Source organism: Sinocyclocheilus anshuiensis, unplaced genomic scaffold, assembly GCF_001515605.1.
Source record: "Sinocyclocheilus anshuiensis isolate Anshui unplaced genomic scaffold, SAMN03320099.WGS_v1.1 scaffold1662, whole genome shotgun sequence".
In the NCBI taxonomy this organism is placed as follows: Eukaryota; Metazoa; Chordata; class Actinopteri; order Cypriniformes; family Cyprinidae; genus Sinocyclocheilus; species Sinocyclocheilus anshuiensis.
This window is the reverse complement of record NW_015545835.1, coordinates 347265-361672: the sequence shown is the minus strand read 5'-3', so window position 1 is coordinate 361672 and position 14408 is coordinate 347265. Positions and strand designations below refer to the sequence as shown.

At 45.8% G+C, this 14408-nt stretch overlaps 1 protein-coding gene across 1 annotated transcript in view; it reads left to right on the top strand.

Annotated features, from left to right (window-relative positions):
* The window catches only part of LOC107698427 (serine/threonine-protein kinase WNK2), a 63447-nt gene that overhangs the window by 35105 nt on the left and 13934 nt on the right, over positions 1–14408 (top strand). Inside the window, exons 14-24 of the mRNA XM_016499433.1 lie at positions 150–266; positions 1817–1987; positions 2329–2380; positions 2454–2534; positions 2619–3469; positions 4617–4674; positions 4816–4889; positions 4982–5131; positions 5757–6139; positions 6289–6506; positions 13859–14059. Of these exons, the coding sequence (XP_016354919.1) occupies positions 150–266; positions 1817–1987; positions 2329–2380; positions 2454–2534; positions 2619–3469; positions 4617–4674; positions 4816–4889; positions 4982–5131; positions 5757–6139; positions 6289–6506; positions 13859–14059 (2356 nt within the window). The remainder of the gene's footprint in view (positions 1–149; positions 267–1816; positions 1988–2328; positions 2381–2453; positions 2535–2618; positions 3470–4616; positions 4675–4815; positions 4890–4981; positions 5132–5756; positions 6140–6288; positions 6507–13858; positions 14060–14408) is intronic.

Sequence of the window (14408 nt, the reverse complement as noted above, 5' to 3'; positions counted from 1 at the left end):
AGAAAACCTAAAATAAATAGACATGCTTCTGATAATGTTGACACAGTTCTTTCAGAGGCATTACGATTGTAAATAGTAAGATTGTAATTCATTAATTTATTTATTTTCTTGAAGTTCCTGTTGTCATATTCTCTGTGACTGTGTTACAGGTGTGTGACACAGGAGACAAGATGGTGGAGTGTCAGCTGGAGACTCATAACCATAAGATGGTGACGTTTAAATTTGACCTTGATGGAGATGCTCCAGAGGAGATTGCCACATATATGGTGAGATCTTCACCTCTACTTTCTCGCTCCCTCCCCATATGCCCTTCTCTTCTTCTGACAATCTCCTAGAGGTGATGTGTTTCAAACTCCTGGGCTAAAGTTTGTGGAAGCCATTTTTCTTAAGTAAACGTGGTGGGATTTGGAGTAGGAATGGGCTAAAAGTAGAGGTCGACCGATAAGGGTTTTTCTCTGGCCGATGCCGATATTTAGAAATCAAGGCAGCCGATGGCCGATATATGATGCTGATTCTTTTTGGCCGATATGTTTGACCGATTGTTTTTTCCCTTCATCTCATAAAAGCGAGTTTGAGTAAATGATTATTGCAGGGCACAAGATGGTAATAGTAGTAGTAGTAGCCTAATTCATAGTAATAATACATGGCTCAAAACTTAAGCGCCTTCTCAAAAGTCAGTGAACAACGGCTCTGTGTAGTTAATGCTGCTCAATGTGAAAGCCCGCAGGTGATGGAGATTTACGCTGATTACAGAACCGGCTTTACTGATAAGATGCGCGTTAAATATCGCATGCGATTTATCGTGCAGCCCTAATGTATAGGAAACACTGGACTCTGCTATAAGTCAAATATCCAAGTGGTAACAAAAATAAAAGAGTTCACACATATTACACAGCCTGCTGCTCATGACTGCTTAAGAGTGCACTGGCCACGAGCGATGACATCGTGGAGGCTATTGTCGGACCCACCTTTCATGAGGAAAGTTAATGTGCACGTTATAATCAGCCCAGAAGTTTCGTCTGAATTGCATGTTTCTACTTTCACATGCAAATGACTTGTTGCACTTATGAATATGATAACTTCCGGCATAAATTCTAGTAGGGTAAAACGTAATTACGCTTTCGAAACGGTCTGTTTTGCCCTGCCATCATTAGCTGAAGCTGTGTGTGAACAAGAAGCGGCTGCAGAGTGTGAGTTGCTCCGTCTCACGCAGCCAGAGAGAGATTCTCCGGTGTTCCATAACAACACTTAGCTGCCCGCAGATGCACTTGCCCATAAATCGGCCTAATTTGCAGCATAATCGGCCGATGCCGATTAATTAAAAATGCCAAAAATCGGCCGATTAATCGGTCAACCTCTAGCTAAAAGTTTTACAAATATGTAAAACTAGAGTAATGAAATAACCAGGTATTATTGCATGTTTAATCACATAAATTAAGTACTTTTACATTTTCATTTCATTAAAAACACAAAACAAAAAACAACATAAACAGTGAAACTTAAATGATTGACTCTAAATTCTCATTTCTTTTCTCATCTCAAATGCACAATTCTGTGGTTAGTTGCATTACGTTAATTGTATTTAGCAAACAACACATCAGAACACAACTGAGACATTTTTTGGAGCAAACCCACTGGTTCAGAACCACCGCATTAGTGCTTTATTGACATGTGAAATGTTGTTCATGTTCAGTGTTCCTTATATATAACTCACTGAATCTTAATTGGGCATACTGTATATGCTTGAGCTGGTTTTCTTAATGAGAGAAACAGATGAGTGGGCTCAAAGTGCTGGCTCTTGTTTCTGGTCCTCCAGGTTGAGAATGAGTTTATTCTGTTGCTGGAGAGGAAGATGTTTATTGAGCAGCTGAAGGAGATCATGGATAAAGCTGAGGACATTCTGAATGAGGACGCTGGGGGTGAGAAGGCATCTGTCCAGACCTCACCGCTCCGTCAGACGCCCGTTGCAGCAGACTCCGGCATGCAGGTCTTACTTAATACAGACATGCTTTAGACATTTTATTATATTATTATATATGTTTTTTTTTTAATAAATAAGCGCAGAATCGAATCAGCTTTGTGTTGCCAGCAGTGATCGTGTCAAGAATGAGCCACATTTCCATGTGTGTAGTGAAATGTGGATGTTTAGGAAAGTGCTGCTGTGAGTTTTTGTGCCATCTAGTGGTTAAGAGGAAAATAAAATCAAACGCACCTTTTACCCTGCTGTGTCTTTAGGTTGTACCCTACTGTGTAAATGTAAAGGTGAAGTGTGTCATTTCTGTGCCACTAGCATCACCAAACAGAACTGAACTTGTCTTCTGTATTCAGGGGTCAAAACCTGAGCGCACGCAGTCTGACCAGCTAGTCTACAAACAGAACGGTAAGACCACGACATATCTCACTGTAGCTACTGTAGAATGGGCGTTTAACCCACAGTCTGCCTTGACTTGCAGTGCTTCACACCGGAAAGCGCTGGTTCATCATCTGTCCTGTGGCTGAGACGGCCGCGCCTGACAGAGAAGAGGCCGTCTCCAGTAATTCAGCACACAGTGCATTTTTAGCATTAACTCATATGCACTTGCAGATGATTATCTCACACTATTACTTGTGTTTTACAGACCCAGAGAGCTCCTCTACATCTCAAATGCAGGATGTCAACACAGCCGGTGCCAAACCTCTGCAGAAGCGGCCATCATTGCTCTCTGAGGTCGCTCCGTTGGCCGAGGGCCCTCAAGCTGCCTGTGCGGCGGGTGTTTCTGTGGTTTCTGACATCCCGTGCTGCCCCCTTGTGCCTCCTGTTTCACTCGATGTGGTGGCTCAGAAAGCCATGGAGGGCCCTCAGCAGCCCGTCGCCCACACCAGCAGCCCCAGCTCAGAGCCGCCCTTGAGCCAGACCCAGCCCGTGGTGCTGCAGCAGCCCTTTGCCACGGCCACTCCACAGGCTTCTGTCACCAGCGGTCAATCACAGCTCCAGAGCCCCACCCATCAGCCCCAGAGCTCCACCCATCAGTCTCAAAACTCCACCCATCAGCCCCAGAGCCCCGCCCATCAGCCCCAGAGCTCCACCCATCAACCTCAAAACTCCACCCATCAGCCCCAGAGCCCCGCCCACCAGCCCCAGAGCTCCACCCATCAGCCTCAGAGCCCAACGCATCAGCCTCAGAGCTCCACCCATCAGCCCCAGAGCCCCACTCATCAGCCCCAGAGCTCCACCCATCAGCCTCAGAGCCCCACCCATCAGCCCCAGAACGCCCCGCAGGTGCAGCCGGGCGAATCAGACGGGGAAGGGCCACCCAGGCTGGAGTTTGCAGACAGAACCATAAAGACTCTGGATGAGAAACTGCGAAACCTTTTGTACCAAGAGTACCACCCCTCGCAAACCGTGAGCTCCGCCTCCGAGCCGCCCGGATCACCTCCGCTGTCCGACAGCCAAGGCAGTGATGGAGCCGTGAGGAATGCAGAAAAACTGGTACAGTCAATCCTCCTCACATTCACAAACAATATGAGCTGTCAGGATGTTTTGTTAAGAATAATTGCTAAAATATTCAAGGGTCTACAAATCTTGATTTTAGTAACACATTTTTAGTTACTACACTGATTTGCTCTGAAGTCTCAGATACATTATTTTGATACATACTTCTTTTGAGTTGGACGTGACGGTAACTGTGCTCCAGTCAGTTCAGTTATGTAACTGAGTCAAGTTATTAGTGCTGATTCATGAGACTTTTTGACAGATTTATCAAGAGAATAGGCTCATAGGAGCAGTTCATTCATAAGTCACGATTCATTCGTTAATGAATCTGGCCACACTGGTCACATGTATTGTGTGTTATGTGCAACTAGCAGGAAAGGCGCAAAAGATGTCTCTTCGTCTTGTTGTCTTGTAGTTAATTTTTACCACGGTGTGGTAGATTCAGTAGTGGCATAGCACCGTCAAATAGTGGAATCCACTTTGCGGAAGATTTCAGATGAAATTCAGAAGAAATCTTTAGTCTTTTTAATGGAACCAGTTCTGAATAATAACCAGTTTTTATACATCAACCCTGTTACCATCATTAAAATAAATGTCTTTTTTCCTTGTTTTTTAGTAACATTATCTTATGTTTTGTGTGTTAAAACCTGTTACACTTGATTTTCTGTAGTGAACAATTGATTGTTGAAAACTGGATATTTGTAGAAATATAGTTCTGTTTATTAGCACCAGAGGAGTAGAAATGGTCAAATAGACTGTACAACTGTCAACCGGTTACCTTCAATCTGGTTATTCTCTGAAGAAATAGTTATATCCCAACTCATCCATTTTCATTCATTTTGCTGGACGGCACAGTGCAGTGCAGAAGCACCTAAAAATATTTCATAATGGCAGAATAAAATCACCCTGAATCACTTGTGTTTGTATATTCCTCAATTTTTATTTGCCTTGGACAACATTATTTGCTAAATGAATACAGTTGATGTTATCAACTGGCTTTAAATAGCTATTTGTGAGTTGTGCAGGTTTTAGGTCTAGGATGCTGTTTTTTTTACTTTGTTGATGTTAGTTCTGTGGGAAAAATGATTTTAATGTTATACCATAATTCTCAGGTTTTCTTTAACGTTGTCTTTGTTTCTTGTAGCCTCAGATTCCAGAGAGGTCTGACAGTCTCGGGACCTTGAGTGATTCTGCTGTTGCCCGTAAGTGTGTGTATAAGCATGCTAATCTAGATTCTGGATATACTGTATACATATACTGCAGACTGCAAAGAATTGTCACAATTGACAGCTGTGTTATTGTTGTGCGTCTCTTTCTTTTCTATTTTTCCAAATGGTGATCAGCCTTCAAAAGACTTCTGACCAGAAAAGACTCCGGGGCCACTTCTGCTACACACACATCTAAGAGCAACTTCCAGGTTACCAGTGATTTTTAAAAAAATATATAAATTATATAATGTGCTTCTCTGAAATGACAGGTCACAGTTTGATAGCATTCTGTGTCCTGTAGATTGAGCAGACAGATTCAGATGTGTCTTCTCATGATGGTGGAGGAGATCATGTGATTGATTTTGAGTCTGTTCCTGTAACTGAGAACGGACACAGATCCACATCAAAGTCACAAAGCAACAGTTACTCAGCACCTCCTGACTTATATCAGGTTTGTCTGAAGCGCAGGGTTCGTCTGAAATAGCATACTGTATACCAGTATATTATGCACAGTAACACCAGTGTAACCCACATATGTTTTTGTCAAAATGTGTAGTGTACACTTGACTTTTCATTTCCAGTGTGACATGAGAGGAATGACCGTCATGATTCAACATCTCTTTCCTGACTCATTATTTGATCAGACTGTCAGAAGTTAAGACCCACTGAATTAAACAAGTAAAATGATGAGGTCATGTGACAGCAATGTTGCACACTACTTTTTGAAATGTTACTGTTTCACATACTGTACAGTATTCCATTCCAAACACAGAATCCATCAATTAAAATGTTTTATTTATTTAACTATTTACTTGATTTTAAATATTTATTTTTTGTATTTGCATACATTTTGTTCAGTAAAATGATGAGGTCATGTGACAGCAATGTTGCACACTACTTTTTGAAATGTTACTGTTTCACATACTGTACAGTATTCCATTCCAAGCACAGAATCCATCAATTAAAATGTTTTATTTATTTAACTATTTACTTGATTTTAAATATTAATTTTTTGTATTTGCATACATTTTGTTCTTTTGTCTGACATTGTCATTCATTTGCATTTGTTTTTTCAGGACACAACTACTTCCTTTCCAGAGGCCAGACCCACAATGCCTTGCGCTCAGAGCTTGCTGTCAGCGGATGGGACAGCGCAGTACCTGTCCTCTGACACAGGAGAGGAGGGTCAGAGCGAGACTCCATCTGTTAAGCCCACTTCTCCAGCTCCTGCCCCGTCAGAGTGCAGCGGCGGGGACTTCATGAAGCGGGCGGTGGCTTTCCTCCGGCACTCGGGTCACAGCAGCAGTGTCCAAAGCTCCGACTCGCCCCCTTGTCCTCTGGTGAACGGACACGCCCCCTCAGTTAGCGGCCACGCCCACTCCGCTTACGTCAGCAGTGATAACGACTCTGAATTTGAGGACACTGATATGAAACGAGAGCTGCAGAAGCTGAGAGAGAAGTGAGTAAAGCTCGAAGCGTTTCAGCGAAAACTGCCTCACAAAGGCCTCATTTACCACCACTCACCCTCCTTCATTTCTTAACACAGGTTAATACACTTTTTGCTAAATAAGAGAATGAAAACCATAACAAAAAGTTTGATGTCTGCAGGCACATGAAGGAGATCTCCGAGCTTCAGGCTCATCAGAGAGGAGAGATCGAGCAGTTGTATTCTCGGTTAGGTCGACCGTTTCCTCCCAGCATGGGCTTCTTGCATGCAGTGCCGCCTACAGGCCGCTGCCGCAGAGCCTCCAAACACAAGCTGAAGGGAAGCCGACTGCTCAATCCCATGGTGCAACAGCTTAGGAACAACCGAAGCAACAGCTCTAGTATGTATGCGAAAGTCTGTGTGGGCTGGAGTTAGGGCTGCAACAAACAATTATTTTGATAATCAATTAATCTAACGAAATGAGATGGCAGAGAAACTCTCTTATTCACCATTTAATTAGCTATATGAAAAAGTAGCTGAATGACACATCATTCTGCCTAAAATATCTTTTTGTAAGTCATATGGATAAGAAACAAAATAAAAGTTAAGTGATAAGACGTTTTTTTTTTTTTGGGATGAACTAATATTCACAACATAATCTCTTAAAATACCTTATAGGGTTATGATAATCAAAACAGTCCTGAGCTAGATCAAGCTTTGATCTCTGCAAACCAAACTATAACTTTAATGAAATGTTTTTTTCCCCACTAATAAAAATATTTTATCATTAGCTAGCTCCACACTGGAGAGCTGCTTTATAACAGAAAATCAAGTTGTAATTCTAACTGAAAGCAACACTGACTCTGGTTTTTCATGTTTAATAATACTGTAAAGCTGCTTGATTTAAAGCTATCTATTGCATAAAGTACTATATAAATAAACGTGACTTGACTAGACTTTTCTTTACTGGAGTACTGAACTGCAGAGCTCGAGCAAACATCCACATCACTGTAATCAGATGCGTTTTAAACTGCTGCTTTCTCACCGCTGTCAGTTTTTGATGTGTTTATTTTGTTATTGAGAGGAAAGCGCGCAGTATATATTTACATATTCATCCAAACGCCGCTCAGCAGCCTCAGTTCTCTTTCAGCCATATGTTTCGGTGTCTCACTATGGGATACGCCCCTTCCGCGTATTCCTTAGAAGCCCAATTCTATTACGCCAGCCCCAATAGGCTGGCAGACATGACGTTGCGTCAGGGAGTGGCTCCCTCCCCTCGGTATATAAGGAGCGACGCAACGTCATTACGACATTCAAAAAACTCTTCTCACTTCACACCAGAAGCCTACCCAACTCAGATAGCCATCAACTAGTCTCCACGCTGGTTGCTGGCTTATCATTTTGGTAGTGTACTATAGTCGATTTGTTGGCTACCACGCCGCTTTCGCCTACCTTCAATCGGCACTCCAGCTCATTGTTAGGGTCATTCAGTACCGCAACTATGGCTGCAGCAATGCAGACTACCCTAGCAAGAGAGGGAGATCCGCGGCTTTGCTCATGCGGGAACAAGATCTCATGCAAAGACACACCAGGCCTGCTCTGCATGTCTTGGGCTGAAAAACATGCCCATGGCGATCGAATGTCCCGGCTCCTGTGAGCACTGCACGCGTTTCACCATGAAGAGCCTCCGTCGCAGGTTAGCACGCCAAGCTAGCTTGTCTGGCCAGGATCGAAAGCCCCTGCTCCTGTGAGCACTGCGCGCGTTTCACCATGAAGAACCTCCGTCGCAGGTTAGCACGCCAAGCTAGCTTGTCTGGCCAGGATCCCCTCATGTCAGCTAGCCCCGCTCCGGTTTCCGCCCCTCAGGTATCCATTCCTGTGGAGCTGCCCACCATGGCAGCTCTATCGTGGGGTGAACAACTGGATGTTTGCGCCCCTCTGCCAAGTGTCCTCAGCACGGATGAGGAGGAGGAGGACGCGTTTGAATTTGAGGAAGAGGGGCAATCGGATTTTCTTCTCTCTGAAGAGGAGGAAGATTTCAAGGATTCCCCTTTCCTTCCCCCTGCGCAACCGGCACAACCCCTCGCTACGGCGGGATCCACGGGGTAGTCGGGCGGGGCACCATCCTCTCTGCTTCTTGGTGTTGATTTGCAAGACGTGTGCAAACTCGCAGCAGAGAAACTAAATATTCCGTGGCCGACCGTAGTAGCTGAGGCTGCAAAGTCGCGCTATGTCTGCCAAGTGTCCTCAGCACGGATGAGGAGGAGGAGGACGCGTTTGAATTTGAGGAAGAGGGGCAATCGGATTTTCTTCTCTCTGAAGAGGAGGAAGATTTCAAGGATTCCCCTTTCCTTCCCCCTGCGCAACCGGCACAACCCCTCGCTACGGCGGGATCCACGGGGTAGTCGGGCGGGGCACCATCCTCTCTGCTTCTTGGTGTTGATTTGCAAGACGTGTGCAAACTCGCAGCAGAGAAACTAAATATTCCGTGGCCGACCGTAGTAGCTGAGGCTGCAAAGTCGCGCTATGGGGGTAAGAGGCTGCCGAGAGCTAAACGGGCAGCGAGACAACTCCTTCCAATCTTTCCAGAGCTTCTGGAAGAGGTTTCCGTCGCCTAGAAGGACGATCCTTTTACTAGTAAAATGCCCGTGCAGGGAGGATCTGTGCTTGACGTGGAGGGGATGGAGAAGGAGGGCCTTCTTCGCATGCCCCCTATGGAGCCTTTAGTCGCCGCGCATCTGCATTCAAAGCGCACGGCGGCCGCAAACCCGACATTGCCATCAAAAGCGGACCACTTCCAGTCAAGCATGACGGAGCGCGCTTACAAAGTAGTCGCTCTCTCAGACCGGGCCATGAAAGCCATCTCTCTGCTCACCGCATACCAGCCGGAGCTGCAAGACGAGGTGTCTGCCACGCCAAGTCAGGCACAGTGGGAGGAAATCTGTATTATCACAGATCTCTCGCTCCGTATTCAGAGATGTGCCGTTCAGACTGCGGGCAAGGCCATGGCCACAATGGTCATTCAGGAGAATGGCTTAATTTGGCTAATCTCTCTGATAGAGAAAAGGAAGCCATTTTAGATGCACCGGTCGTCGCAGAAGGCATTTTCGGCTCAGTGCTGACACGGATGCTGAAGAGATGCGAGGAGAAGAAAAGGGATGACGAGGCCTTGCAGCTCTGCATGCCAAGGAAGACGCAGACTGCGCCTCCTCCACCTCCTCGGCAGACCTTCGCGCAGGCTACAGCTCGCCCACCCCCCAGCTTTCGCATTCCTAAGCGACAGAGACCGCGTGTGAATGCAGCGGCAGGTCAGAGCTGCGCAGCAGAGCAGAAACCCGCCTGGACCAGGAAAAATTATCCGCCCGCAACAGCTCAGACGGACCAGCCGGCTCCTCATTCTACCCAGGTGATGAGGAGGAAGAAAAAGGCCGTTTGAAGGGGTCTTCCTGAGGAAAGGGGGCTCACAGCCCCGCCGTTCGCTAGTCCCCGACCCTCAGGTGTTCAGCGTTCAGCAGAAAGCAAGTTCAGATGTTTACGGATGTTCTGTGGGGAAATCAGAGCCAAGTTGTGCCAGGGGCCGCAGAGCAGTGAATAGAACGAGAGACGATGCAGTGGTACACACCCACCCACTAGTCACAAGCACTTTACATGCTCAAAGTTCAATAAAGTTTTCACTGTTTCCCCAACAAATGTTGCAAAACATAATGCCCCAAAAAATGTTGCAAAACACTTTATCAGAACATAGCATAACACCACCTCGGGGAGTCATCGCTCCGCTGAAGGTGGTGAGCCGGAAAAAGGGACTCGAGCACTCCGTCCCATATTAGATCTTCGTGCACTGAACAAATACCTAAGGAAGTACAAGTTCAGAATGCTCACCCATTCTATACTTCTGAAATTGGTGCTCCCTGGCGATTGGTTTACCTCAATCGACCTGAAGGATGCATATTTTCACATAAGAATATATCAACCCCACAGGACATTTCTGAGGTTTGCATTCCTTGGCGTGGCATACGAATATCTAGTCCTTCCCTTCGGCCTGTCCCTCAGCCAGAGGGTATTCGTGAAATGTACAGAAGTGGCCCTAACTCCGCTCAGGGAGAAAGGCATTCGTCTCGCTACCTACATAGACGACTGGCTGGTGACAGCTCAATCGGAGCACAAAGCGAGAGATCACACTGCCATGCTCCTAGAACATCTATAGAAACTGGGATTAAAATTAAACACCGAAAAGAGTGTTTTAGTTCCCAGACAGTCAATAACGTATCTGGGGTTGTTACTCAGAGCGCGACTGTCAGTGGAGAGGGTAATAAAATTTACGCAATGCCTGGCCGAATTTCGGAAAGGGAACAGTGTTTCTTTTAGCACATGCCTCAGACTATTAGGTCTGATGGCCTCAGCTCTAATAGTCATTCCCCTAGGCAGACTATTTATGAGAGAGTTTCAATGCTGGGTAGCCTCTCTGAGACTGGACCCGTTACGGCACTCCCAGAGGAGAGTAAGAGTGACGTCAGTGGCTGTCTTGGCACTGCGTCACTGGCAACGCCTGTGCTTTCTGGTGCAAGGGGTACCTATGGGCATTGTCCAGGCCAGGAAGGTCATAACGACGGATGCGTCGTTGTCCGGCTGGGGGGGCATTCACGAGGGCAGGGCAGTGAATGGGAGATGGGGTCCCCACCTGAGCCACTGTCACATAAACTACTTGGAAATGCTGGCTGTCTTTCTAACATTGAAGCATTTTCTTCCTTTTCTGAAAGGACATCATGTTCTTGTGAGAACTGACAACACTACAGTTGTGGCTTACATAAACAGGCAGGGAGGTCTCAGATCACTCCCCTTACACATGTTGGCATGCAAACTGATTTTGTGGAGCAATGCCAGTCTTTTATCCCTGAGGGCGACGCACGTACAAGGGATCATGAACCAGGGTGCAGATCTGCTGTCCAGGGGAAAGCCCCTTTATGGAGAGTGGAAGCTGAACACAGAAGTGGTCGGTCAAATTTGGAGCATATACGGCAGAGCGACAGTGGATCTGTTCACGTAGCAGGACAATGGTCAATGCCCTCTGTTCTTCTCTCTGAGAGATCAGAGCGCGCCTCTGGGAATAGACGCACTGGCGCACGAGTGGCCTCGCACTCTCCTGTACGCGTTCCCACCGATAGCGTTGATATCCCCAGCCCTTCACAGAGTGAGGAGACCAGACAGTGTCATCAGAACTATACAGAATTCTAGGGCCCTGTCCACTCGGTCACTCTATGAATGTAAATGGGGCGTGTTTGAGCATTGGTGCATGGCTAGACAAGTAATTCCCTTTCAGTGTTCGGTGGCAGTTGTTCTATCTTTTCTGCAGGATCTGATAGATCAGGGTAAAGCGTTCTCAACCATAAAGGTGTTTCTGGTCGTGATATCTGCCTGTCATGTAGGTTTTGATAACAAAACTGTTGGGCAGCATCCTTTTGTATGCCGGTTTATGAAGGGCGCACGTCGTGCTTTACCAGTCTCAAAACCGATTTCTCATTCATGGGATCTGGTTCTGGTTCTTGATGTGCTTTCTGTGACTCCATTTGAGCCACTGGACAAGGCTGACCTGAAATTATTGTCGTTTAAGATGGCGCTGCTGTTAGCTTTGGCTACAGCGAAGCACGTAAGTGAAATTCACGCACTCTCGGTGCATTCACCGTGTATGCAATTTATAGCAGGGGACGCAGGGGTGCTTTTGAAACCTAATCCTGCCTTTATGCCCAAGGTGGTCCATTCTATTATTCCTCTCGAGTTAAGAGCCTTTAACCCACCGCCTTTTGCTTCAGCAGAACAGCAAAGGCTGAATACGTTATGTGCGTGCTTTAAGTATTTACACGGAGAGAACTAAAGGGTTCAGAGAGAGTGATCAGCTGTTTGTGTCTTGGGCGAAACCGCGTACGGGAAAGCCGATTACTAAACAGTGTTTATCCCACTGCATAGTGGAGGCAATTTCTCTTGCATATTCTAGTAAGGGTCTTACGCCTCCGTCTGGTTTACGTGCTCACTCAACGAGAGGAATGTCGACGTCATGGGCTCTCTTTAAAGGGGTCACGTTACAAGATATCTGTGAAGCGGCGAGTTGGTCCTCACCACACACATTTGCAAGGTTCTATAAACTGGATGTTACAGCTCAAACGTTTGCACATGCAGTATTGAGCGTTGGATCTTGAGTGTTGACTTAACCAGCTCTATAATAGTTTCTTTGGTTGGCAGGAGACTTTGAGACAGGCTATCTGGCAAAACGGGAGTTAGGATATCCCATCGTGAGACACCGAAACGTATGCTTGAAAGAGAACAATAGGTTACTTGCGTAACCCCGGTTCTCTGATAGCATTAAGTGAGAATGTCGTAATGACGTTGCGTCGCTCCTTATATACCGAGGGGATGAAGCCACTCCCTGACGCAACGTCATGTCTGCCAGCCTATTGGGGCTGGCGTAATGGAATTGGGCTTCTGAGGAATACGTGGAAGGGGCGTATCCCATAGTGAGACACCTCACTTAATGCTATCAGAGAACCGGGGTTACACAAGTAACCTATTGGTTTGTCTGCGTTTGCTCTGAAGCGCTGCAATTAGCTGATTTGCATCAGGAGAGCTGAATTACAGTCTTGCGCTACAGCGCCACACTGGTGAAACCACGTTATTGCAGGCTCTTACATTAGGTCATATGAGAACAAACGACTACTCGAAAACAAAAATTTGTCGAAAATGTTTTATTGTCGACGTTGTCGATAATGTCGACTAATCGTTTCAGCCCTAGCCGGACAGCCTGCTTGACGTCTGTACCAAGTTCTAGGATGAGATACTGTTAGAAATTTGGTCTCGGAAGAAGCTTAAAGGGGACTTTTACATGGTGATTTGCATATAAATGTGTCTTAGCAGTGTGTGAACACAACCACCCTACAATGATAAAAATCCATTCACTATTTTTGTATAATCCCCAAAAAACCTGAACAGTCTCAATAATCAAATTGTTTTGCTTTTCTTAGCGGTATGACGTCATATTGCTCAAGCCCCGCCCACGACCGCTGACAGACTGTCCTGTATTAGCATATCTCCGCCCTCAGCCTGTTGTATGCTGTCCCCCATTTTCTTCACTCTCAAGCAGCTGCAGCGACAGCAATGACTCATAAGCAATGCAGGTGTTTTGTAGTTGGATGTAAAAGTGAACATAAGAGTCTTCATTTTCTCCCGGCATCAGAACCACTGAGGACGCAGTGCATTCGTTTTGTTTTTGATGGTAACGCACCACCAAATACACCAAAAGCGGAAGAGAGGGGCACGGTGAGCAGTGGCTCCTTATCATTTAAAGAGACATGCACCGAAATGGCTTGCTGTGAACAGAGCTGTTTTTGACAAAGTAAAAAGGGTTTTGTTTTACACGACCACTGAGGAATTTTAACCAAAGTATGTTGCAGACAGTTCATGAAGACCCTAAAGAATCACACCAACTTGTGGAAAATGGGAATCCGATATCCCCTTTAAATAGTAGATCAGTGTGTTGGCTTGGCAAAGTAATTATATTAATAATTGTACAAATAATTATATTTTAAATAATAACGTTTTCAGATATGCAGTCTACTCCAGTTACGTGCAACCTGTGCAGCTTTGTATTTTAATTTGTCTAAATTCTTTTCAACTTTAATCCACCAAAACGAAAGTTGGATTTTCTGAGCAAATCACACTATAAAAACCCAGATCGTCACGTCAACCCTCTGTGTTCTCCTGTAGCTGAGACGTGCTCCAGTGTGTCGGGGTCTCCGGTCAAGAGTTCGGATCTGGGTAACAGCTCAGTGGGATCCAGCACAGCCACGCTGAGCCCCATGTCAGAACCACTGGAGCCGGTCCAGACTCAGCAGCCCTGCTCGCTCAAGGTCTCTCTGTCCTCTGACAACATCTATGGCCCCACCACACACACAGCACCCCAACAAGGTGAACACACTCACACGGCTGTTGTCTACAATAGCCTGTCAAGCATATGCTGCTGTACATATTTGCTGTAAATGCATCTGCCGCTGCCCTAACCAGCCACAGTTAAACAAATGTCTTAACGTCCACTGTCCTCGTTGAATGCAAAATGCATCATGTAGTAACACAATCACGGCCGATCACATCATATTTGATAACTGATGCAATTATGTGAAGCAAGACTTTAGTGTTTGGAGCTGCCCTAATCAACACACATAGAAACCAAACCATATGATTTATTGCTTGATACACATGCCGCCTGGCTCGGATGCAGTGTTCTCATGTTCTAGATCAGGGGTTTTCAGCCTTTTAG